Source organism: Lactuca virosa, chromosome 9, assembly GCF_052849685.1.
Source record: "Lactuca virosa cultivar CGN04683 chromosome 9, Lactuca_virosa_CGN04683_v6, whole genome shotgun sequence".
Classification (NCBI taxonomy): Eukaryota; Viridiplantae; Streptophyta; class Magnoliopsida; order Asterales; family Asteraceae; genus Lactuca; species Lactuca virosa.
In genome coordinates this window covers 128,961,259-128,988,885 of record NC_136434.1, presented here as the reverse complement: position 1 = coordinate 128,988,885, position 27,627 = coordinate 128,961,259, and the positions used below count along the sequence as shown (strand labels likewise).

At 36.6% G+C, this 27,627-nt stretch overlaps 1 protein-coding gene and 1 long non-coding RNA gene across 2 annotated transcripts; one reads left to right on the top strand and one right to left on the bottom strand.

Annotated features, from left to right (window-relative positions):
* Positions 1-2,839: 2,839 nt before the first annotated feature.
* Positions 2,840-5,746, bottom strand: LOC145141123 (uncharacterized). The gene is made up of 4 exons (XM_079074458.1): positions 5,069-5,746; positions 4,699-4,967; positions 3,481-3,664; positions 2,840-3,114 (listed from the first exon to the last, which is right to left on the bottom strand). The coding sequence occupies exons 1-3, from the start codon at positions 5,355-5,357 to the stop codon at positions 3,578-3,580; spliced, it is 645 nt and encodes a 214-aa protein (XP_078930584.1). The 5' UTR covers positions 5,358-5,746; the 3' UTR covers positions 2,840-3,114; positions 3,481-3,577.
* Positions 5,747-7,945: 2,199 nt separating this feature from the next.
* Positions 7,946-8,392, top strand: LOC145136470 (uncharacterized). The gene is made up of 3 exons (XR_013720479.1): positions 7,946-8,032; positions 8,231-8,278; positions 8,370-8,392. It is a non-coding gene; the product is annotated as an uncharacterized LOC145136470 (long non-coding RNA).
* Positions 8,393-27,627: the final 19,235 nt, after the last annotated feature.

The following is a 27,627-nucleotide window of genomic DNA, read 5'->3' as shown; positions in this document are numbered from 1 at the left end:
GTCCACTTATTTTCCTCAGAAGTCTCGTGACAGTCCAGCTCAGCTCGTCGAGTTGACCCCTAACTCGTCAAGCTATCGCATGATTCAGTTATTCGGGACAAACCCTAACTAACTCGTCGAGTCGGCTCATTGACTCGGCGGGTTCATTCAGACCAAAAGTTCATTCAGACGATTTCAATCAGATCTATCACTCCAAACACTAGATCTATCAACCCAAGGCTCAATAATCACGTAAAGCTTCGATCTTTACGTTCATACATGAGGTTATTTCTCCAAAATGCTAATACATGCCTTTCATGAAGGATTTAGCTCATCAACCCTCATTTGAACGACTGAAGATGGGACACCTAGACTCTAAGGACCTTAGGAGGTCCAGATCTGAGGTTTCCAACCTCAAACCATGTCTCATTCAACTCATAGATTCGAAAGGATGGAAGCAAAGCCCTAAAACTCCCAAAATGAGATCTAATACAAGGAATGAACAAGATGAGGACTGTGTACCTTCTCTTAGCAGCTGAAACACTTAATACCACAGATCCACTGCCTTCCTTTGTTCCCCATCATGAAGCTCTTTATCCTTCTTCATAGAAATGCACCAAGATTGCCCAAAATGATCACACACTCACTTCACACAGGTTAGAACGGTTTAAGGGTTTCTCTCAGGCTCTCAAGGGTGAATGGAGGCGGAAATGAGGTCCTGAGGCCCCTTAAATAGGTCACAAACTCGGAGACTTAGGGTTTCTCTGCCCAGCACCAACTCGGCGAGTCTGCCTCCCGACTCGTCGAGTTCATTCATTTAATCCCATACGGCTGCTCGACCCTACTCGGCGAGTTGGGCTCCCAACTCGTCGAGTCACTCCATAAACCTCAAGAATCTAACCGAATAATATCATACCTGAAATCTCGGATGTTACAAGTCTACTCAAGAATCATATTAAAATGATATTGCTTATTAACATATGATACTAATGGGTCACACTAACAACAACTTGATATAATTGATTATTTATTAGAAATTTATTTTAATAAATATTCAATAAACTCTTATAATTAAATTGGAAATTATATATTTCTAGTAAATAATAATTTTCATTAGCAAGTAACATTATATATAATTCATATGGTATGAATTAATAAGTCATGCACAACATTTTGGACTAGAAAAATTCTTTTGTCTTTTACCAAAAAGTTAAAGTTTATATTTTATAAACTTGGTTTATAAAATATAAAGCTTTTATTTTCTTCCTTTTATTATTTTTATAAAATAAGAGTCAAAAGACAAGAGTATGGTTTTCATGTTAATTTATTCAAAAGTAATCGGTATGGGAGAAAGCATGGGGGGACAAGCTTGTTTAAAGGGATTAATGGTTAAGAACCTTTAGATTAAGTCTTCACTTTAACTAGCTTAGAGGCTTTCATGTTGTGTGTCCTCTTTTACATGCAAATTTCGAAATTCCTAAGCTCTCCCTCATTCTCTCTTGTTTTGTTAAGAACACTTGAAGATTACTTGCATTTATACTCTCTTGAAGTTCATACTTTGGTTATAAACTTCAAGCTTAAGAGTTATATGAGTTTTACAAGACTAGCATCTTAAATCAAGTTGGTAACTTGTTGGTGTCTCAAAGGTTCCACATTCTCCATCAACTTCTAAGCCTCCCCAAGAGAACCCAAAGAACAACAAAGGTTGTTATTTCTTCATCATTTCTATGGTTGGTGTTTAAATATATCTATAATTTGCAAGATGTTCCTTGGTGGGTATAAAATGTTTATGTTATGTTCTAAATCATAAGTCTCCCGTTTGCCAATTTTATAGTTTTTGAAACTATTGTCGAACTAAAACCCAACAGCATGTAGCTCTACATTCTTTTGGAAGGACATTTGAATTAGCCCCGATGATTTGCAATCCCATTTCCACTAGTATATGCTCTAGAATCCTAAAAAAATTGTAACGTTGCTAATAGATGCCTTATCTTAGTTGCTTTTTGGTTTTGGAAACCCCGTGCCAATGATGTGATCATTACAAACCTTACTGAGCTTAACGAGATAAACCACCTTATCGTCACCTTCCCTTTCGGCTTAGTCCAGACAAACTTCGATTCAAGATAACTCCAAATGGGTAATTCACTATTGATGCCATGATAAGATTTTGAAATCCAAGTTTAACCCCTATTTTGGCCCCTCAACTTTGATAAATTTGGTACTTATCAAAGTAAATTGTTTCATCTAGAGGGCTTATCTCGAGAGTATTCTTGTGGCTGACACATTCTCCAGCAGGGACATCAACATCAATTCCCAAATTCGTAATAACTACAACACTGATATCAAAACAATTGATCATATTCTAATTGGGTGCAACATTGCTTATGGTGCTATGCATTAGATCTTTAAATGGCAGGGCATTCTTGATCAATAGTTTTCCGACACAACAAGTTCTCACTATGCAACCAATTGGGGTAAGTGTCCTAAAAAACAGAAAATCACCGTTTCCATCTTCTACTACCTGTTATGGTACATTTAGACGCGCTTAATAACAACATTTTTAACCGCATCGTTCCTTTCCCACTAAAGTTGCAGATGAAGTTACCTTGTTATTATATATTTTGTATAAATTCAACGATAAGATAGGCAATGTTAGTTGAACAGAACGGTGTTGGTCTCCTTTTTCTCTTTAAAATTATAACATATATCTTGTTCTTTTTCCCCACGTTTTAGTTACTTGCTACTCGTATTGTTTTTTATTTAATATATTCATATAGAACTCTCACCCTATATTCCCTTTAAAGAGGTGCCATGTATTTATAACAAGTCAAGACTTTCTTTTAGTAATTTCTTGAAAATGTACACGCCCACAACCAACTAATTTATACGAAAACAAGATTTTAAAACCACCCAATAAGAACCACACCACCAGTCCACCACTACTAATCCAATTACAAACATGAAACAAATTATATACATGTTTTTTTTTATGGGAGACTGATCAAACCCGATACTTGTACCCCCGATTCCTTCTATAATAAAAAAAATTCCCAATAACCTCACAATCTTTACATACATTCCGAAAATCAATCTCAAATATCTCTCTCATCAAGCTACATTCCTCCTTAGGAGTATCTGCATATACAAAAATAAAATAAATTACAAAATTACAAAAACCGTAGATGCCTAAAAAGTCGAGCCCAACTGAAAAACGGGTCTACACGTTGTGCACAGAAATGACCAAATAAAGATTCTTTATAGATCTTTTAGCAGACATGTACAACTGTTTTCTGCATCAATGCTTGTAACGTACAACTCAATCATGCCTGTCGCCTGTGGGGTTTTTATCAAAATTGGCTCTTTATGCTCTACAGTACAAGTCCTTAATGCACGAGGACATAATGCCACAAGGTACACCAAATAGGTGTTGTGTTGAGTAAACTTTAAAAAGTTCCAATTTTATTAAAGTTCTGTTATACGGTACAAGTTGATGATGCATACCTGTAACTTGTATCTGCAAAACTGGCGTAACCATAGTACAAGTTGATGATGCATGTGGTACAAGTTGATGATGCGTAGTGTTGTTGTGGTTTTCGTTTTAGTTTTGAAGTTTGACTTTGACTCTTGCATCGTGAAGAATCTTGGAGTACCTTTGAAACCCATTCTTGAATGTGAATGTTGATACCTAAAATAAGATTTAAAAATTTTAATTTTAAGAATCAATTTTCAAATTCAAATTAATAATAAAATAAAACAAATTAATAATTAGAAAATTAATTATGAATGTAAAGCAGGAACTGAATCATGCCAGTATCTAGTCGTGCTAGCACCACTATTATAATTTTTTTTTTTTTACTTTTTTGTTTTTTCCTATTTTTATATTTAATTTGTAGCATAAAAGAGCTATTATACTTTTATCTTCATATTTTATATTACTATTAACTATTATACTTTGACTTTATCAAATAAATTATCTTTTTGTATATAGGCATGTCCGATTTATTGGGAGACTCAATAACTATATTGAAAATGACTAGAAATACTATGAATAAAAATAAATAACAATTACGCTTTTCTAGAAAATGCAACTTGGGGAATGAAAGTCAACAAGTTTGAAATAAAAACTTGTACGAAATTGTTTTGATTACTAGACTTTTTTGAATAATTATCAAGAATAATAATGTCAATAATTAAAATAAAACCAAATCCCTCCACATGGAATTAAAATAAGATCGCTTATTTTATACCAATATATCACATACACTTAGCTTTCATAATGATATCATTTATTTAATACTCATATAATATTAATACTTTCCATGTTATAAATACATAAAGTCACAATTGAACGTTTTCATTGATATCATATAAATGTTATAAATACGAAAGAATAATTTGTAAATCATTTGGATTTATACCAAATATTTCTTTATAAAAACTCATGAGATAATCAAAGAAGGTAAACAAAAAAAACCGTTTATAAGCCGAATTCGGAGGACCCACCTCAACGCAAGTTGCATTTTTTTTTCTTGTATTTTCTCATCGGATTTAATTATTAAAGCCATTTAAATACAATAAATTTGAATTTAAATTCGTTGTAATCTTGCTAAATCCGACATTTTTATGGTTTATAGATTGTACATTATGCATGAATAGTTGTATAATTTTGGTATTTTTAAATTTAGAAAATAAATAGAAAATAAAAAAATAAAAACTTACAGCTTCGATATCAATTTTGTAAACAAGAAGCTTCCGTCGCTCTCTACAACTAGTCCGATATGCCACCACGATGTGACCAATCGCCAACGCCGGCGAACAAACAAACAACGCCACCTCCGTCGCTCCACAACCACCACTTCCGCCGCCGAACACGTACGACGCCTTTAATGACACAAAAAACAACGACGCTACTGAACAAACCGTCGTTATTCCCAAGTATGGACCCGTGGTCGTGGATAGTCCATGTCCGTCGCACAATCCGTATACACCTGCGAAAATTCACAAACATCCGTTCAGGCGTTCAGATCATAGTCAATGATGACTCGAATGTCAATTGTACTGGAATTCATTAATCGATTGATGAACATACATAAAATGATTCCGGATCTGATTATCGAGATGAGAGGGATATCGATAAGCGAGTAACGAAAATCGTAATTGCTCAAATGAGATGATAGCGTTTGGAGGAAGGAAGGATCGTTTGACGGAGATGAAAGTGAAGCTGAGAACAGAGCAGTTGGGAGGAGAACGTCGGCGACGGCAACAAGTATCGGCGCAGAGAAGATGAGGAAAGATATAATCATGGTTATCAAGAAGAACACCGTTCTGATTCCTCTCAATACTCTTTTACTCTTCTCATCTTTCAAAAACCCCATCATTTTGGTTGCCGATTGTTCGTCAATCGTGAGATTTCACTATTTCAGGTAGGTAAAGGAGAAGGGTTTCAGGTTTGGATGATTTTGGGTGGGAGTTGAAAGCTAAGCAATGAGTTGGAAACTTAAAAGGGGGTACGAGTCAAATAGAGGAACCTCTTTCTCTCTCTAGAAGAATTGTGCTGTGTTGTGTGTATTGAAAGAATCAAAATGAATTAAAATACAATTGAAACAGTTTTATCACCCAATCATGTTCTTAAACGACATTTATTAGTTGTCTAAACAGGAAAAAGATGCAACTTTATAGAATTTTCAGAAGGAATAGAAAAGGATAATCGAATTTGGTATCTTTTTACTACATATACAACATGACCAAAGGGTTTAAAGAAGTTTTTCTCAAAAATGGTTGTTCTTGTTAACCAGTTTGTCTAGTTGGAATTTGGAAACAACAATTTCGATGATTTGTATGTCTTTGCTTGTCCTTTTGGCTTCTAAGGTTTATTCCTTTTTTAAGGGTGTCATAAAAAGTTGGACAAAGCCCATGCTTTGAGACCATTCCTCATGGTTCAACTTCAATTAATTGTTACAAAACAATGACCTTTCATCCTTGTTCGTTTTTGTTTTTATATACCAACAGTTACCATGTTGTTTGGAACGATAGCATAATGAAGTTTTTAATAAAAATAACTAAATTTTATCTATTTTACAAAAATAACCATTGTGTTCTAAATAAGTTGTTTCGTATTTGTTATTGACATTTCGGACCAACTAAAAACATTTAAGTTGTATTTTTTTCTCATTTCTACTTTTTTTTCTTTTCAAAATGTTGTCCGTTAATATTCGAAATGTCTAATATTACGGTTTTTTTTATTAGGGATAATGATTCTTTGATGCATCTAGGAACATCAAACATTCACAAATTACACAAACAGTGGATGGACAATCGATCTTCTTCCTTGTTCTTGATATCATAGGAAGCAATGGGATTGAACCTGTGAAATTATTGTCACTGAAATTATGGATCATGGCAGGGGTAAATCAGGAAAACAGAAGATGGATTTCTAATCGAAGGTGGGAGATGAAGATGAACACATGAACACAGATGAAGATAAAATCGTTTGTAGTTGTGTTCCTGAAATCGATTTCCTCCTTTAGATTTCGAGATTTTGCGCTCGACATTGCAAGGAAAGACCATAATATGGCCCATGGCAAGATGCGACTGTAAGACGATGATGTGGCCCATAACATTCACCAGAGGTTGGAGCAGGCCCGTTATTCCATGTATGATTGTTTTGTATGTTTATGTCGATAGGAGATTTAGTTGGTCAGCGCTAGAGCCGAACACTTTGTGTGGATGCATTGTATGTATGATGGAATATGTGGCATACTAGACAACTCACTAAGCTTTATGCTTACAGTTGTAGATTAAACATTTTGCAGGTCGTTCGTGTGAAGAGCTCGGTTAGACTGTACACACGCATTGAAGATGTTCGTTTCTGTTGTTTTGTAAATTTAACTCTGATAATGTATGATTTCAATCAAACAAATGTTACTCAATGGTTTTTGTAGCAAAGGCTTAATTTTTTATTTACTTTATAAATCAAAAATATATTTGAAATTTTTGGGACGTTACAGGTTGTCGGAGATAAGGAACACCCGAAATGTCGCTGGAGGTGGAACTTAAACCCCTCCAAACAAGTTTTACCTGCCATTGTACGTAATAATGGTATGTTTTAAACAAAAATACGATTTTAAGGATTAACAGTGCATAAAAAAAACTTGAGTGGACAAATATATTAGCAAATGTATAGTTGGTTACCCTCTCAAGTCATTATCCCTTTTTATTATATGTTTATTTTACGCCTTTGTATCATGTATGTGTGTGTGACTATATCTTTATACCTTAATAAGCATTTACCTACAAATGCTGAATTTTAAGAGGTACATCCCTTAAAACATCATTTACAACAACTTTATGCATTAGAAAATAAAGTAATCCGGTCAAACGGAAAAGGTCAAAGCTAAGCGGGTCTCAAGCTGAACAAACTCTTCCAAAACACGAATCAGTCAAATTAAATGGGTATTTCCTCACATTCAGCCGATCGAATCGGTCAACAGGAGATACACTCTATATATCATCTCCTCTCTTATTTCAGTCAACACAATGTTTCCTTCAACCACTCACCATCGCCATCTTTCTCTAAAAACATGCTCCCCTTCTTCCCTCTCTTAAAATCAGAAAACCTAGATGCCCTCTTCAACCTCCGTCCTCTGGGTAATATATTTCACAGTCGTTGTGTTGCCTTCAAAACCACTGATTTTGTGTTGCCTTCAATCTGCAGATGGTTTCGATATGAGGTTAGATCGAAGCCCTAGAAGCTCTCAACCGCCTGTTGCTTCGTCCGTCGCTGTTGTTGCTACGATTGCCACCAATCAAAAATTGTATTGCTTTTCCCCTTAAATCCGGGCATATCTCCTTTAAGTGTTTTTTAATGAAGATGTTGTCGGTGATTTTGCCAGGAAACTATCCCTTATCGATCTTAGTGGGATCACTCTCAACGGGGTTGAAGATGAAGAGTTCAATCAAACCACCTTCGCCACCGTTCACCGTAACTACTAAAACTTGAGGATGAAGAATCCAATCACAGACAATTTTTTTCTACTATGGACTTCTATTTCAGGTAAATCGAGGAATGTTAGTTTGTTTCTTTTTCTTCTGTTTCGATCCATGATATATGCTTTGACTTTTTACAAAGTATTTCTTCTATTTCGATCCATGAGAAATTCCCAATTATTTGTTGTTTTTTAAATGAATTTTTTTTTTCAGGAAATCTAACATCGATTATTTACTATCTTCTTCTTTTTTCCTAAAATTTTAGGAATGGGATGTATGTTCGAGCTAATGGCCAATTGAAAGGATTTCAGTTGTAAGTAGTGTTGAAAAGCCTTAATTTCATACAATAGTGCAACACACTTAAAACTTGATTGTATTGACATCTATTCTTGTAATATATGCAGCTATAGCAAATGTTCTTCTATTCTATGAGATTTTGAAGTGAATTGGAATGCAAACTAAAAAAGTAAGAATCTCGATTGCACACTCATTTGTTTACAATATATATTCACTCTTAATTTTTATTTGGTGCCGAAACAGTGGTTTTTATATCAACTGTTGCTCATGATTTTTAAGATAATGAAACAGTAGTTATATGTATGTATATATGTATCCATGTATGTAGGTTTGTGTATCTGTCTGAGTATTTGTGTGTGTATTGTGTGTATTTGTCTATTTTTGTGCTTACGTGGGTGAAAAGTCTTTTATTGAGAGGAAAATTTAATGATGAATTTGTTTTTTGTAAACTTGTTGGGACAACTATTTCAAATCCACAATAAAAAGATTAATGGATGAGAGAATTCTTAGTGTGAAGATGACAACTTTTCCTTTTCTGTGCTTAAACATTGTTTTGTTCCTGGTTCCCTTATTTACAGCTCTGTACAACTTGTGATGGCTAAGGAACAAGTGTATTCAAGGGGTTAGATCTCAAGACCAAACCTCTAAGCTGTAAGAGAGCAACTCCACGGGAATAGGAGCACCAGGGCAAAAAACGTCAGAACAGAAGAGACCTTAGCAAAAGACAACCAACTAATAGGAGAAACAAACAAAAAGGTAAACACAATATATGTGTATATTTATGTATGTAAGTGTGGAAATTTTTGTGTGTATCTGGATGTATACGTGATTGTGTAGTTTTGTTAATCAAATGATTTGTTTTATGGTTTGATTGCAAGTGTGAAACAGAAATCTTGAACTCAAAGGTGGTTGTATTTGTCGTACTCGGATAAATAGATGTGGGTTCTTGACTCTTTGGATATGTGTCTACAAAGGGTGTTGATTTCTTTGGATGTTCGCTGGTGCATTCCTATTTTTCTATAAAATTGACAATATTACCCTTGTTGATGTAGAGAAGAGTCTTGGGTACAGAGCTGGTTCTTGATTCTAAATTTTGGGAGTTGGTCATTAAGGATTCATCACATGGAATATTCAATAGGTAATTCATCTTATAGATCTCTTTTTCCTGGAAATGGACCATTTTGCCCCTGAGTATTGTTCAGTACAAATGGTGTTTATTTTCGTTGTTGAAGCTATATTTAATTGGATGTGGATTTCCTCTTAGCGATGTTAACTCCTCATGGTGTCTCATATTTTTTATTTTAGTGACCTTTTTTCCCCTGAGGATAGACATTTCTAATTTTTGGTTGTTGTGGTTGTTTTTTCTCTAGCACTCCTTTGGTGGTGCCCTTGTTGCTGTCTGTACTGTAACCTATTTTCCCTTGGAATTGCTTTGCATTAACTCTCTAGGAAATTAGTTGGCTTTATTTTTGCAATTTCTTCTTCCTCCCTCAATAGTGGACGATTTCTAACCCTTATAGGGTTTGTGAAATTGACCATCCTCCTAGTTTTCTTTTTGGTTACTCTCTTGGAGTCTTGGGTGTGAAACAAAACAGGGATTCTTGCTATTAGGTCCTGCAGTGTCCTAAATTTTCTGCCTAAGTTTTTCATTTTTAAAATAAATATAGAATAACTCAAAAACCCTTTTTCATTAAAAGATCATAGTCATACATTCATTTAAAACATCACGAAAGAAGAATAGAGAGTTTAGCGAAATTCTTAAAACATAATTATTTCTTCGATGCGAGTACAGTCACGCTGGAGCCTTTATGCGATCAGAGGAACTACCTGAAAAAGATTTAATCAACATCTATAATCAAGAAACTTAGTGAGTTCTCCAAAATACCACATACAATAATATACATACTATGCATATAGATAATAGCCTTCAGCACAAAGTTGGTCAGCCTTCTCGCGGCGTGGTATATTAATAATCGTGGTGTGGTGACGAGGGGGTTGTGTTTTCCTAATCGCGACCTGTTGACCAAACCGTGGTGTGTTCCTACCCTGCATGCAACGCGTTTTCTGTACAGAGTAGATCATTTTCTGTTTTCTAACCTAATTTTTATATAGATCATGTGTAATCTTTTAGGGTGCTTAATTGCTTCCTATAGGGTGTTCTTCCTCTATCTATTTCCAAATAACTTAGACTATAGGTGAGTCATGTTATGTTGAAAATGTTGTACCTTATTGGAGAAATTTCATATACTAGAATGAGTGAATTGGTCCTAGGATGTTATAGGAAGTATGTACCCTAAATGTGAATGATATGTGTGCTGGAAATGTTAATCCCTTTCTGTAAAAAAAAACTCTAGGATGTATTGCATGTTAGACTCTTGTTATTATGCTTTGGTGTGAAATGTGTCGGTAGGTTCATGCTAGAAAGAGGGACATGTGTTGATTGTGTGTTATGATGTATGCATGCTATATTTTCTTGGAAATTATATTGTCTATGATGTTAGGGCAATGCAATGCTAGTGATATAATATGTCTTGACATAATGATGATGTGATATGCATGATTATATAGTGATGTGTGAATGAATATATGTAAATGGCCCTTTTGTATGTGAATTAATAACGAATTAATAATGGGAAAACATACTTAAAGGGGATAGAGTAGCAACCAAGACTTAGGTGTGTACCTTATCTGAATTGTATGATGGCCTAATAGGTTGAAAGAGTACTTATAGGATAAGTGCTTAAGCCAACACTAAAGTCGAGTGGTTTTTCTAGGCAACTATTCGATACATGGTCCATTGATGCGAGGACTGGAGCGGTGTTGGCGATTGATGGGCGCCAAGTACAACATCACATTTGAGTGGGAAGTATCTAGGATCGGAAAGATAACAATAAGTGTCACTCTCGAACAACATCGCTTGTACTTGTACATGCATCCTCAGAGTAGAAAATACAGTACATCATGGGTAATGTTACGAGTGAGATTCGCGCCTCACTTAGTGCATTGGTTCAAGTCGATAACAATAGTAGTGAATAGGGTATTTTCCTTTTGGTTTAGTGATGATATAGAGACCCACATTAATGAAGATAATGAAGATCAATATTTAATAATATTGTATACAAAGATGAATTAGTGATGAGTAATTATTAATGAAGGCCCAAATGAAGAATAATATTAATATATTGTTGTGAAGATTATATGATGTATTTGATGCTATGAAATGTGTGAAATTGATTACAAGTTATGTGATGGTTGATTGACCCGTTTTGGGATATGCATGTTTCAATAACATTGTACTTATTATTGACTCACTTAGCATATGCTAACACTTATTCTTTGCTTATTGCTTTTGCCTTGCATTGGTTCGGGTAGCTTAATTGATTGGCTTGGTGAGGATGAGGTCTTTGGGTAATCATGTTCTTGATATTTCTTTAATAGATGATACCATCTTGGACATGTTGTTTGATTTTTCATTTAATGTTGGTTTTTGCAAACTTAAACTTTGATGGTGATTGTTTTTGACAACAAAATAAAGTTGGTGATGTTTTTGAAATAAATATTAAATTAGACTTCCACTAACATATTTTGGTTAAAATACTCTCTGAAAAAAATTAAGGTGAAAAATCACGACGGTACATATATCTTCATAACAACGACTACGAATATAATTAGTTATATGTAAGGGTAAGTGTAACTTAACCAATTGACATAGTCTGAACGACTACGAGCGTAACTTTGATGGTTCCTTTCCTTATAAGTATCCTTTCAAAACCTCCCATGCTTCCCTGTTGATATTTCAGAACGAGAAATTAAATCACGAGTGACTGGGATCTCGAGAGGGAGAGAGAGAGATTTGAGAGTGAAATGGTGCAGTAATGGAAGATGGGATGCCCCTCTATTTATAAGGCGATTTTTGAAAAGTGCGTTGTGGCATATAGAGGAGCGCGTTGCGTCCCTGGCCTGGTCAGGTTTCTCTTGCCTTGTAAACATACTTGGAGATGTAGAGTCAGAGCATTAAATGCGTCGCGCCGCGGAATCTGATGTGCATGCCACAAATTTTTATAAAATTCCTCCAAAGTTATAAAAATCATAAATTTCATATATCAACTCTATTTTCGACGTTCTTAATATACACACGTTCGTATTGACATCTACTACAACTTTCATGTTGTTAATTTGAGATAAAAAATCAATATATTTTTATTTTTATAAATAAATGTTTATATTTTATTATCTTTTACAAGTGAAAACGGGTGTTACATGTCCTCTTCATCCAGAGCAAAGGTGGTTGTAACCGGATCTCAGTCAAGTAATCTTCAAGAAGACCAAGAATATCAAGAGGTAAGTGTTTCCCTATTGTTTTTTTATAAGTAGATTCTAATAATAGAATAAACCTATATTGTTTATGGTGCGTGTACACATAGCGTTTTATATTGCTTCCGCTGCCATCACTAATGTGTATAGAATGCTAGAAAACCCATCAATGGTATTAGAGATATCAAGTTATTGTTATAGCACTTCTTAATCCATATAATTGCTTAAATCATATTTGCTATGGTTTTGAAAGGTGCGTAATTTATATTTCTTTTTTTGTGGTTATTCTTTCCTTGTGCCTAAGTTACGGTTTAACAGCCATGACCTTTAAACCTTCAATCGATCTACAAACTTGTAACGTCCCAATTTTCAAGATAAAATTTTCAATTTTTTAACTCATACAAAATAAACCATTTGTTAATCAACGTCATAAAAACCATTTGTTCCAAAAGTTACATTCCAAAATCAAAGTATGATCATAAGCGCGTAAGCTCAAAATACAAAAGTCGCAAAAGCTTAGTGAGCTCCCCAAAATACCATACACCACAATATACGTACAAGAACACAACGTTGGACTTTAGTCCACGACTGGTCCACCCATTTTGTCTTCAGCATAAAGTTGGCATGCACTTGGCCTTCAAAATAGTGTTGGTTCACCTAGGTATCTTTGCATACCGCATAAAGCAGGACCGCCTCAACCCACCACATGATATGTCGACATATATAACACACATACAAACAAACAATTCAATAGCACATGAAACTATCTAACTGGTCTACCTGTCTAACAGTTCACTACAGCAAGTTCACATCATACAGAGGCTCAAACCTCACAATACACAAAACTGGAAAAATCACTAAATGAATCCATAGTTGTATCTAATAAGAGATAAGATATACAGTTTAATAGATTATTTTACATAAATACATTCAACCCCTACGACATTCACTACGATGATCACCCGCCCGATCGACACTCTAACCGGCATACCACCACTCCCCTATATCCTACCATGCAAGGATATACATTGTAACACATAGTATAGTGAAGAAAATCTCCTGAGATAACAGGCAGAAGCTCAACAATGACCGCGGCGATAACTTAGCAAACTCAAGCTACATAATGCCAAACGGGGACCATCCTAAAGTCAACTACCCATTTCTACTCAAGTTTAACCAAAAGTCAATGATTAACAGTCAATAAAAGTCAACGGTCACCGCGACATGGCGAATTCTTTGCCGCGTTGTGGCCACGTCCGGATGAAACAGACGTGTTGCAGTGCACCACCATGTCGTGGGCCTTCGTTGGCCACGTCGTGGTTTTGGTATGGATTACATTTTCTTAATTAAGAGCTTAATCCTTACTAATCAAGGCTCATAACTTCAGATCTAGATCTTCTCAATGACTTAGTGGATAAAGTTTCCAACTTTATTCAATTAGACATCACCACAATACAAGATATTAAACCTTAAATCCATGAAGCTCACTAAAATCTAAGTCTTTATGCATGAATTCAAGAAAACCCAAACATGGTCCTTTTTCTCACTCAATAGAAGTCCAATGACCGTTAAAGGTCTATACAAATCTCTGGAGTTCCTCAACTCCAAGAGCATCAATAAAAGGGACCAAAACCAACCATAATGAACATAACTTTAGATCTATAAGAACAAAGATCAAGGTATGAACTTTATACCTCAAATGATTAAGAAATCTAAAGTAGACGATGGATCTAAGCAAGTTCCTTCCTTCCTTGCACCAATATGGAGTCCCTTCTTCCCCAAGCTTCACAAAACCAAATGAACAAGCTCAAAACTAAGCAAACAAGCTCAGTACCAATTATGGAAGCTAGGGTTTCGAGCTGGGAGGATGGAGGCTAAATAGAATGACATAAACTTGGATTTAATTAATGCCTTTAAATATGGAAGAAACCCTAAACCTCATGGGCTTGGTTTAAATCGTTCACCACACCGTGGTGAATACCTTACCATGCGATGGTGACCAGTCAAGCATATTTCTCATTTAAGTGAAGTGGCCACGTCGTGGTGAACACTCTACCACTTCATGGCACAAGATTTTTCCCAAAACCTTATCTTCAAAATCATTGAGCCTTCATCTGATCAAATCAGGAAAATGGGTGTTACAACTCTCTCCCACTTAAAGTGGATTTCATCCTCGAAATTCGTCTTAGAGTAACATTACTTGGAAAAGCATGCCGTTCCTAAAAGGTAATCCAAAACGACTTGCCATTTCATCAAAACTAGTCATTCAGCATCCATTCCAAATACCCTTTCTCCGTAATGCAGAACGTAAATTTTCCAGAAACACCTTAACTCTTGGGAGTGCTTCGGTATCAAAATCCCATGAATATTACAGGGGATATCCATTCAAATACCCCCCACTTATGCACTCAGACTAGGTCTTCCCAAGTCCATATACAACCCTACTTGCTAATCTTCTGGCCCCACATGCCAATAATTTTCCTCAACCCGAAGCGACCCATTCAAAAGCACCTAAAAACAAGCCAAGTATTAGAGTGACTCTCTAATACTAGAAACTAGTTGATCCGAGACCCAACTAATACATGCAATTCTAAATTCCACCCTCCCGACTTATCTATTACTTTCTTTGAAGGAACACCGTAGATCCAACGACACCTAGAGATCCTTGAGCTTACCTCGATCCTTCAACCCCTAATGATTATCGAGCTCAACCCAGTCCGCCAACCACTACCAAAGCAATTCAGACCGATGCATGGCATAACCTATACCTATGAAACTTAACTATTCCTATCAAGCTTTTGGATTTTGACTCGAATCCCCAAGCCCCAATAAAACAAGAACATACAAGGGGGTTCTCACTATAATCCTCCACCTAAGCCCCTAAATCCTAGAACCCTAATCATGATAAATACCTTACTAAAATACCTACGCAACTTATAGCTAAGACTACCCGAAAGGAATTATTGCAATATAGACAAATCGAACAACGCAGAACTCTGAAGGCCCCGTAACCGTGTAAATGTCCTCAACTTGACCAGTCTGACAGGAGATCAATCAGCTCAATGCTCTCCCACTGTGAAATCTCCACCCTCCCCCACTTGGAATTTACGAATCCTCAAAAGTAGTTGACATGACATCAAGTGCTCCAAACAGACCCAGTCGGGATAATACCAACCTGGATTCTAAGAAATAAATCAGAATGGAATAAAATAGTCCTTCAAACCATCCAAATCAACCCCAAAACCTTCATCAGACAAGAACAGATGGAAGGGCCAAGTCAAAACTTCTGAGTCTGTGCAATCCCATTACTACATTCTACCAAAACTAAGAATGTCTAAATCAAAATGCCTCTACAAAACAACAATCATCGCGAAGGAAATCTCAAAAGCAAAGTTCAATACATGAGCATAAAATGACATAGTTGGAAACATACCAATAGTCATCATAGTCGCTGCTTCCGAATCCTTTGCAATAAGTTGGTAGGCTCTCCTCACAACCCTTGGCACCCCCAAATATCCCTTGAAGTCCATCCGATGTTTTCCAAGCTAAAGGTACAGGTTTCTGCACTGCGGCTACAACAATAAAGGGATGGTTGGCCTTGATGTAGCGCACCTGATCATAATGAAAGCAAACTCGTGTACTCTACATGTAGTTCCTGCCATAGTGTCCCTCCTTGACACATTTGTGGCATGCAAACGATCGACATACCCCATCATGGAACTTCTCACACTTACCACACATGAGGCTCATTCGCTCTATCGATCCTAACCTCGAATTAACGAAATTGAGTTGCTTGGTCGCCGACTGTGATTGATATGGAAGTGGCCTCTTCTCTTTCCTCTGTGTTTCGAACTCGATTTCTCTCCTCCTAGCATTCGAATGCATCTCAACCAATGTCTGATATTAGGTGCTCGCCACGAACTCCCTAATCTCAGTCTTGAGCATACTAAATAACAGGTCATCTGCACCTTCTTTGAGGCTTCATCACTCATGGCAGAATAAGGCCCTCTTAGTTAACATTTTGATGATCTCATTCACTGACTATGTTGTCTGCTTGAGCGATAAATACTCATGGGGTAGCCTCTCCCTCTCCACAAGTGGGACAAACTTTGTCCGAAACATCTCTGAAAACCGCTCCTAAGTCACTATGGCTCGCTCCACAGGAGAAAAGGTCTAAGTCGCAAACTTACACCAATCCTTCTCTCCCATTATCAGAAGGTTCAACACAAATACGACCTTCAGGTTCTCCAGACAAGAACATATATAGAAACAGCCATCCACATCAGATATCGACCTCAAGGAAATGATCAGGTCCTTGACTCCATTGAACTCTGGGGGCTTCGTGTTATTGAACTCCCGATTTTGCATCAATCCACCTCCTTGAGGTACCGCAGCGGTGACAGCTTTAGTGGCTGGGACAACCACATCATTAGTGACAATGACATAGTGCTTGTCGAACATCTTGATCAACATGGTCTTGATAGACCCAAACATCTCTGGTAGCACCTCTCGGATCGTCGTGGCCATCTCGGTGGCAATCATCCTACAAATCTTGTCATCACTCGTACTCGACCCCTCATGGCCAATGGTGTCCAATCCGGAACCTCTAGTCATCACCATATTAAAAATATAAATGAGCCAGGTCAATTAAAAGAAGTCATAACTAATAAAGACTATCTACTCGTCTACCAGCTCCTCAACGACCCTAGGACTTTTCCTGAATGTCATACGGATCATGAGATTTCGATAATAGGGGCCCATAATACCTTCCGCACTTATATGTATTCACCTCAGGGTGTATTAACATATAAACCTATATGTATAGTAGATTCTCAACTAAACTTCCTAGATACTTATCCTAGGACTCTCCTCGACCACACTTCCACACCGCTAGAAATCTCTACTAACATCGATGGTCGCCTCGTGTATGCTAGAAGTACATGATATAAGATCAGATAGATCATCAAATAAATGATTCTACCCTAAGTCTACTACCAAACAAGGAGCGGGAAATAAGTCGAAATCAAACATTCTAAGGCTATACAATCCAAATCATGTATAACTATAGTCCATAAAGTTATCAACTAAAAATATCAGTCTAAACTTCAAGTAGCACATAACACACAACTTCCTAGGCTACAAGGCATCACATATATCAGGTAATTCTAGCATGAAATTCCTGAAGAGATTCCTATTCTTGTAACATCCTAAAAACAGTGATAAATTTTTTTCATTTTTAAAACCGATAGTTTCATTCACCAAATATCTCCAAGTCAATCACCAAGTACAATATAAGAATATCAGAGTATAAATATTCAAAAAGTACGGAAATCATGAGGGAAGGATGTTGTGCCATCATGCCAAGCCCTTCCCTTTCGTACCGAAAGTACCTGAAACCATAAATAAAAACTATAAGCACAAGGCTTAGTGAGTTCCCTAAAGTACCACATACCAAACATACAATTAGGCCTAACCCTGGGGTATATTCCAACCCAATGCACAAATATGGGCCTAGCCCTAGGGCCCGGCCCTGGGGTTTCTTCCAACCCATCATATACTCATGGGCCCAACCCTAGGGTCTATTTCAACCCAATCATACAATAATGGGCCCAACCCTGGGTCTATTTCAACCCAGTCATACAAAAATGTCAAAGTCATATAACAGCTAGCATCCTACATAAATAATTTGGTGGGCCGACATTGGTGCCTTCGACCCACAAGCACAGTGAGAAGACTCGCCTCTTACTGAAGATGGCTGAATCACAAACTGGAGCTGCTGCTAACACTGCTCCTCACACTTATCAAAACCCAAAGACATCCCTAATTAATATTCAGGGTTTTAACCCATCATCAATGGTCTAAAACCTAATTAGCCTTACCAAGGTCAAAAGACCATTTTCCCTTCCCATGCATGACCCAAAAAGCAAGGCCCAAAACACCAAACGACCCAAGGCCCAAAAATGGCCGAAGAGGGTTTTCTGGGAGTACGCCCAATGTACTGACTTTTACGCCCAACGTACAACTTCGATTTGGAGGGCTTACTGGGCTGCAACCCAGTACGCCCGGTGTACTCAGGGTTATGCCCAGCGTACCCTTCAAATGTTCAAATCCTATTTTGAGGTCTTAATACCTTAAGACTTAATGTCCAAACTTCAGATCTAAACCTATTGAACGTCTAAAGTCATAACGTGGTAACCTTTATGCCTTTTCATGGCAAAAGGAAGCTCAAAACAAAAACCCTAACTTATATTACCATCTAAAACTCGATAACTCTTGCATGGATGAAAACCAAGGACCAAGCTTTCATTTTTATGACACTAAACACTCTTAAATTCTTGAAAGGACAACTCAAATGGTCTGGAGTAAACAATACTAAAGAGACCAAGGTTTTGGGACAAAAGGTCATAACTTGCAACCTAACAAGATCTAGCAAGGGAAGCATCAAGATTTGAGCTTTATACCAACTGAAGATGCACAAAGATAAGTAGATGATGGATCCCAGAGCTTGTGTGCAACACCACAACTCCAAAGGTCTTCCTTCACCATCAAGAGCACCAAAATGCCACAAAAAGGCTTCAAATTTCACTCACAAGAATTAGGGTTTCGAGATGGGAGCTAAAAGAGATGGAGGATGGAGGTAAAGAAGGGTTTGAGGCCATAAAGTTGTTTAAATATGGTCCAAACCCTAAAAATTAGGGTTTGAACCACACACGAGTACACCCTGCATACCGTACACCCATCGTACGAGCTAGAAATCGCGACACACGTAAATGAGCTACGCGGGGCGTTGCTCCAACTTACTCCATGCATAGGGACTGGAAATGCAAAAAATTTGGGTTTTAAATAGAAATGTAATTGATACTGAATGTTACAAATCTCCCCCACTTGAATCAGACTTCATCCTCAAAGTTCGTTCTCGTAAACAAATCTGGGTAGTGCTCCCTCATCTCATCCTCAGGCTCCCATATCCACTCAAAGCATCTCCGATGTTGCCACTACACCTTTACCAGGTTCACCACTTTGTTGCACAGAGCCTTGGTCTTCCTATCGATAATCGTGATCAGTCTCTCAATGTAGTTCAGGCGCTCATCGACCTCAATATCATCCAAAAGAATCACTTCTGAATCATTGGCTACACATTTTTGCAGCTGAGAGACATAGAAGGCATTGTGGATCTGACTGAGCTCATCAAGCAAATCCAGCCGGTATGATCCAACTCTAAAGCCACAACCAAAAAAGGAACATGCAAGAAAGCCTAGATCAAGAGTTCTCAGGCTATCGTATATAAATACATTCAACCCTTTCGACATTTACTACGATGATCACCCACCCAATCGACACTCTAATCGGCATACCACTGCTCCCATGTATCCTACCATGCAAGGATATACATTGTAACACATAGTATAGTGAGGAAACTCGCCTGAGCTAAGAAGCAGAAGCTCAACAACGACCCCAAAAATAGAATAACTAATGCAAGCTACCAAATGCCAAACAGGGACCATTCCAAAGTCAACTACCCATTTCTACTCAAATTTAACCAAAAGTCAAACTGGTCAAAAGTCAACGATCACCTATCAATAAAAGTTAACGGTCACCGACACATGGTGAGTTCTTGGCCGCACAGTGGTCACGTCTGGAAAAAAGAGATGCTTTTTAGTGTGTCACCATGTCATGTGCCTTCATTTTCCACGTCGTGGTTTTGGTCAAGATGACATTTTCTTCATTAAGAGCTTAATCCTTACAAATCAACTCTCATAACTTCATATCTGGATCTTCTTAATGACTTAATGGATAAAGTTTCCATCTTTATTCAATTAGACATCACCACAATGTAAGATCTCAAACCCTAAGTCCAATAAGCTCACTAAAAGCTAAGTCTTTGTGTATGGATTCAAGAAAACCTAAACATGGTCCTTTTTCTCACTCAACAGAAGTCTAATGACCATAAAGAGCCATAAAAATATATGGAGTTCCTCAACTCCAAGAGCATCCACAAAAGGGACCAAAACCAATCATAATGAGCATAAACTTATATCCAGAAGAACAAAGATCAAGGTATGAACTTTATACCTCAAATGACTAAGAAATATGAAGTAGATGATGGATCTAAGCTAGCTTCTTGCTTCCTTGCACCAATATGGAGTCCCTTCTTCTTCAAGCTTCAAAAAACCAAAAGAACAAGCTCAAAACTAAGCAAACAAGCTCACAACTATGTATGGAGGCTAGGGTTTCGAGTTAGGAGGATGAAGGCTGAAGAGAATGACCTAAACCTAGAGTTAATGTATTTAAATACAAAAGAAACCCTAAACTTCATGAGTTTGGGCTGAACAGTCAGATGCGTTCCTGAATTAAGTGTCGTGGTCACGTCGCGGCGAACGCTCTACCACACCGTGCTACAAGATTTTTCCCATAACCTTATCTTCAAAATCCATGAGCCTTCAACTGATTAAATTGGGAAAACGAGTGTTACAAAAATCTGAAACTTCGAAAAGCACGATGCGCCCTGCCATAACATTTTTTTTGTGTGTTTATTTTGTAACCCTACATGGTTGACAAGTTTCCTAACTTGTGCAAAAAAAAAAGCAAATTAGATGATTTTTGAATTATTTTAGGATAATCTCTCACTTTAAAATATTATTTAAATTGGATTTGAATTTGAATATTTAATTTAATTTAAAGGTTGATATATTGTTTCAATAAGATTTAAAAACTGAATATTTAATTTGAATTAAAACTTAATATATTATTTAAAATAGAATTAAATTCAAATGTTTATAAGATAAGTGATAAATTTAAAAAGTTTAAATTTATATACTAATATGATTACTATATGTATTATACTATTTACAACATGCGTTCTCACATGTTTAATTAAAACACTATCAGTCAAACCATGATTATTGGTGTGTTTTTTATTATATCACTTAAAAAGATTTAAATTTATATCTTAATTATTCAACCCAACTAAAATATAATAGGCAATGTACCTAGTCGCGTAGTAGTAAAGTAAAGTACGTAAGGAGTTGATCATAGGGAACAATATTCTAATTAAGAAAAACAAATGCTAAAATTATTATAAAAGAAAAAAACTTTGATTGGGGGTTTTATCTGACTTTTCAAGTTTAGAAAAAACTTAATTTAAGCAATCAACTAAAACACTTCAAACTAAAGCAAACAACTAGAAAATAAAACTCGATCAAGAATTATAAGATATTTCCGTTTAGCTTTGAATCCCCCTTTTTCCTATGGTTAATTTCAAGACAATAAATTAATTCCATTGGTTACCAGATTAGAGATTACTAGTTATCTTTGTCCTATTAACTAGTATATGTCAATTTATGAACATTAACCACAATGATCAAGCAAATTAAGAACACAAAATTGATATTAAGATATATTTGGGCTATGAATGAATAGAATTATCTATCTATAATCAAGATAAACAATCAAGCACATATTATGATGTAACAATGCTCTATAATACAGTTAAACAACTAACTTTATCACTTATACTAATATTTGTTTGAACACTAACTCTAGTAATTTAATGATAAAAAACAACTAGGTAACAAGTTCATGCAATCACAATGGTCACCTAACTTCACAAACTTGAGGGCAAGGCAATAAAGATTGAAACTTTAACATGCTAGGATAATGTCCTATCAAACTCAAGTTAAAACAAAATTCAATAATCTATAAAAGTAGAAATTAACACATAGTAATAGGGTTCATCTAATCTAAACGAAAGTAAATGGTTATTAGCCCATGATTACAACAGAAACATACATAATCAAAAAGTAATCTAGGTCAAACATTGTAAAATCTAATCAAACCTAATTATTAATGATGAATCTTTACTTCAATCTCTCTAAACCTAGATCTTCAATCGAAATCAGGCCTCCAAGGCTTTTCTCATAGGCTTTTGGTTGCTTTTGGTCGAAGAAATCAGTAGTTCTCCTTCGGATTTGACCTAATTATCAGTATTTATTCTTGCCAAAAATTAGCTTCCATTCAGTGGCCATGTTCTCTCCACACTGTGGAAAACATTTATAAACCGTATTTCGCAAGTCTAGTCACCCGAATCATCGAGAAGGTTCTTCATCTCCATGTCGTGGGTCAGGAAATGCCACGCCATGGAATCTTCTTTCATAAATTATTATTCTTTTCTTCTCCTTGATGCATGCTCTATCCTCCAAATTTCCAACTTTCTATTGGTTTAGGTATCTAGCCCATAACTATAATTGGTATACACTTGAATTAATAGTAGCACAGTCCTTTTGGGTTGCCTTCACTCAAGCAACTTGACAAGATGACTTTTGGAGAGAAGTTGAATTTATTATTTAGAATAATAAATTGATATAAATGATTTATTAATATGTTATGAAAACAATATTTTAACTGGAAATCATGTTGTTTAATTAATATTTAATCAGAAAGTAATTTGGAATTAGTTTTTGGATTAAAGGAATTAATTAAATGTATAAGGGGTTATTTTGCAATTGATTGATAGTTGTGAATTTGGGCTAATGGACTCCATGGAAGGAGTGGACGAAAATTATAGGGAGGCTCTATAAGTTTTCGTCCAAGGCCTTATCAAGGGGAGTGCATGGGCTGCTTAGGCCTTAAGCTGGAATTTAGGGTTTCCTCCAGCAAACCCTAGCTTTGGCTCTAAGCAACCAACATCTATATAAAGACCCCAACACCTTAGGATTTCGGCCCCCGTCTATCTAACCCTAGAAGAGCCGAAATTCTAGTGCTGTCTCCTTCTCTCTCCTCCCATCCTCTTGCAAAGAGTGTTTGTAAGCCATTAGAGGTGTCACATTTGAGGCACTTGCTCTCAAGAGTTCAAGATCATCAAGGTTTCATTGTTATTGCTACATAACAATAAAGGTATGCATCTAAACCCTAATTTTGTATAGATTTTGAAATTTTTGTTAGCTTCCTAGGGTTTCTCTTTTGTATTCAAGTTTACATGTTCAACTACTGAAAACCTAGATCCAAAGCATTAGGGTTGCATGAACACATAAGATTTGTTGTTATGCTCAAAACCCATCAGTGGTATCAGAGTCTAGGATTAGTTTTCTGTTGAATATGATGCAATTGTGAAATTTCCAAAGGAGAAGGGAACAGAATCATCATTTTGTTCATCGAACTCGACGAGTTCATCTTGGAACTTGACGAGTTGGCATCAACTCGACGAGTGCATTGCCTAGACTCGACGAGTTGAGCTGTCAGATCCCAGATTTTCGGCTTTGACAAATCTTTCATGGATTGATTAGGATAACTACCTTAAATTCGTTTTAATGGTTTAAAATTGGAAAATTTAATCAGTAATCTTGTATCCTTATCACGAATTCGTGATTAGGTTAAATTTTTTGATAAAGATAAAATTAATTTGTTAATTTAATTATTAAAATTTAACCTAGTATTTTTGAAAAGTTTTAAAAATACACCCTTGGTTTCAAAATTTAAAATTTAAATTAATAGTTTAATTTTGAAAATTCTAAATTTTAGGACCTTAGTATTTTAAATGTTAAAATACATCCTTATATAGTAAAATTAAAAGTTAATATTTATATATATGTATAAGAAAAGGTCAGTCTTACTGTTAGTAGACCTCATTCACGAAGACGATCTATAAGGGGGGGGGGGGGTTAAAGGAAACTGCCTATAAAATGGCGGTTGAATGGGTGTCCATTCTCACCCACCGCTTCCTTGATTTGTAGAGGGTCGTTAGCCGAACGGGTTTGATAGGACACTAAACTCTCATTAATAAGTATAATGAAATAAATAAAGTAACTAAATGTTTTCATTAAATTCCCAATCTTTGTTACTTTAGGAAAATGTGAATTTGATGCTAATCCATAAAATTGCACATTGCACTTTATAAAAGGTCGTTAGTGGAGCATGTGTGGTTAACCGACACACTAATATGGACTAATAAATGGTGGCAATGGATAGCTCGTAAATTATCATTGATTAATGGAGCGTGTGTGGTTAACAAACACATTAATTAGGTGATAAATGACATCGAGAGTACCAAGCTAATTTGCATGGTTATTCACACCTTGTTTGTGATCCTCGGTATCCCAGTCACAAATGGAAAAGGCATAATCGAGATTTAACATGCCATTGAATAGTTCAATGAATCTCAAAAGATCTAAAAAATTTCATTTAAAACCTAATTCGCTTAAATTTCGTTTTCGTCGTGAAATTGGTAAATCGTCATTTACCTACCTTTAAATAATTTGCAATTGGATTACGGTATCCCTCCTCTGAATTGTGAATTATTTAGTTGGATCCTAGCCTTAATATTTCATTTGGGGTGTTATATTAAGGATTTCCTTATCTAATCTAAACTTTTCTTTCTTCTTTTGTACATGTCAACTTCCAACAACGCTTATGGATCCAACAACAACAACTCCAACCACTTCTCGCTCTTGAGCATCTGCTCAAAAGTCACCTTTGATGGATCCAATTATAATTATTGGATTTGCAACATCAAGATGGCTTTGAGATTTAAAGACAAGGAATATGTTCTCAAAAAAGAGCTGAACGAGATCGATGAAACTAAAGCTACTCATGAAGAAATTCCCGAGTATAGGAGACATTGCAACGATGCGACCAAAGTGTCGTGCATCATGGTTGCCACTATGACTCCCGAGCTTCAGAGGTTCTATGAGGACTATTGGCCATATGAGATGAACAAGGACTTGATGGAAAAGTACCATCAACGAGCTCGTCAAGAAAGGTATAAAATTGTGAAGTCCCTCATAACCAGCAAGATGAAGGACGGAGAGTCCGTCACGACCCACTTGCAACGTATGTAACGATATGTGGATCGTCTCTTGAAGCTCAATGTGAACTTTGATGAGGAATTGGATATTGACATAGTCTTGCACTCATTGCCTTCTTGTTATGATCGGCTTGTTATGACTTATCATCTGAACAAGGAGGAAGTCACATTGAGTCAACTCCAAAGCTTGCATGAGAACCGTTGAGAGTGGAATGAAGGGAAAGAGTATTGCCTCCACTCCTCCGGTTGCTGTTACTGCTCTCGTCTTGGAAATTGGGCAAGGGAAGGGGAAGAAGAGGAAAGCTCCCTCAAAACAGAACTGGAAGGGAAAGTCTCAAGCCGGGTCGTCTAGCAATGACCCTAAAGGAAAATCTAGTTCTAAAGCTCCCCCTGCCTCTGATCCTAAAGAGGCTACTTGCTTCTACTGTCATGACAAGGGGCATTGGAAGAGAAGCTACCCCAAGTACTTGCAAGATATAAAGGATGGCAAGATCAAGCCAACCTCGGCAGGTATTTACACTATTCTATTTAAAAACTAATCACATTCAAATTCTTGGGTCCTTAGTACAGGATGTGGTTTTCACATTTGCTATAACTTGCAAGGGCTAAGAAGAAGTGAAGATGTGGAGCATGGGAAGATGAAACTGATTATGGGAAATAGGAGATCATCGCCTGTTACCAAGATTTGGATTTATTCTTTAGTGCTTAGTAGTGGGTTAAGTTTAGAGTTGAACAATTGTTGATACTCGACAGAAATGATGAGGAATATTATTTCTTTTCATGGTTTGTACAGACAAGGTTTTAGATATTCTTTTAATAATGAGAATGGTTCTATTAATGCTTATTATAATGGTGTATTTTATTTCGAAGCATTACCTTGTGATGGTTGTAGACAATTTAGGAAATAGTGTGTTACACATTGATGCGTCTAATGGTTTAGACAAATCATGCTTGTGGCATTGTCGTCTTGGACATGTCAACAAGAAACGCATTGCCCAACTCCAAAAGGATGGAGTTTTGGAATCATTTGACTTAAGGTTAGATGATACATGCGAATCTTGTTTGCTTGGAAAGATGACTAAATCACCTTTCACTGGTTCTTGTGAAAGAGGTGAAGGATTGTTGGATCTCATACACACGGATGTGTGTGGGCCCTCCAGATCCACCACAAGGGATGAAAATCGATTTTATGTGACTTTTACCGATGATTATAGCAGATATGGATATATCTACTTAATCAAGCATAAGTAAAAAACCTTTGAAAAGTTCAAAGAGTTCAAACATGAAGCCGAAAATTAATTGGGCAGGAAGATCAAGATGCTCAGATCCGATAGGGGTGGTGAGTATCTTAGTATCGAGTTCCACGACTATCTTAAGTAATGTGGAATTGGTTCACAATTAATACCTCCTAGAACACCACAACTTAATGGTGTGGCTGAGAGGCGTAATTAAACCTTGTTGGACATAGTTCATTCCATGATGAGTCGGGCTTCACTACCGATATCATTATGGGGGTATGCCTTGGAGACTTACGACCATATTCTAAATCTAGTCCCAACAAATAAGGTTGTCAAAACACCTCACGAGATGTGGATGGGGAAGGTTCCCTCGTTGGCACATATCAAGGTCTGGGGTTGTGAAGCTTTCGTTGGACGAGAAACTCACGACAAGCTTGAACCTCGAAGTGAGCGATGTATTTTCATCGGTTATCCACAAAAGTCCTTTGGATACTTGTTCTACAGACCTAGTGAAAACGTGGTCTTCGTAGCACGAAGGGGAGTCTTTCGCAAGAGAGAGCTCGTATGCAAAGAGGACAGTGGGAGTACAATTGATCTTGAAGAAATTCAAGAGTCAAGCGATAAGGAATCTCTAACACTAGCGCTCAACCTGAGGAAGAGATTCATGTTGAACCAATTGAGGAGTCGTTACCTCTTAGACGTTCCACTCGAGTTAGAATGGCACCAGAGTTTTATGGTTTCCATATTACTACAGATGGTGATATGTTTATCAGTGATAGTACACTGGTAAATTTGGATGAGCCTTATAACTACAAGGAAGCCATGCCGAGCCCTGAGTCTGCTAAATGGAAGGAGGTAATGGACGGCGAGATCCAGTCCATGTATGACAACCAAGTTTGGAATTTGGTTGATAATGTGCCAAGTCGTAACACAGTTGGGTGCAAATGGATCTTCAAGAAGAAGGCCGACGTGGATGGAAAGGTGCACACCTTCAAGGCTCGACTGGTTGCGAAG

What these genes read in the sequence shown, in the direction of transcription:
- LOC145141123 (XM_079074458.1), bottom strand. Translation starts at nt 5,357, where the DNA reads ATGATGGGGTTTTTGAAAGATGAGAAGAGTAAAAGAGTATTGAGAGGA. An exon ending in CAGATCCGGAATCATTTTAT is followed by an intron (nt 4,968 to 5,068) that starts GTATGTTCATCA and finishes GAATTTTCGCAG; the next exon opens with GTGTATACGGATTGTGCGAC. An exon ending in ACAAAATTGATATCGAAGCT is followed by an intron (nt 3,665 to 4,698) that starts GTAAGTTTTTAT and finishes ATCTTATTTTAG; the next exon opens with GTATCAACATTCACATTCAA.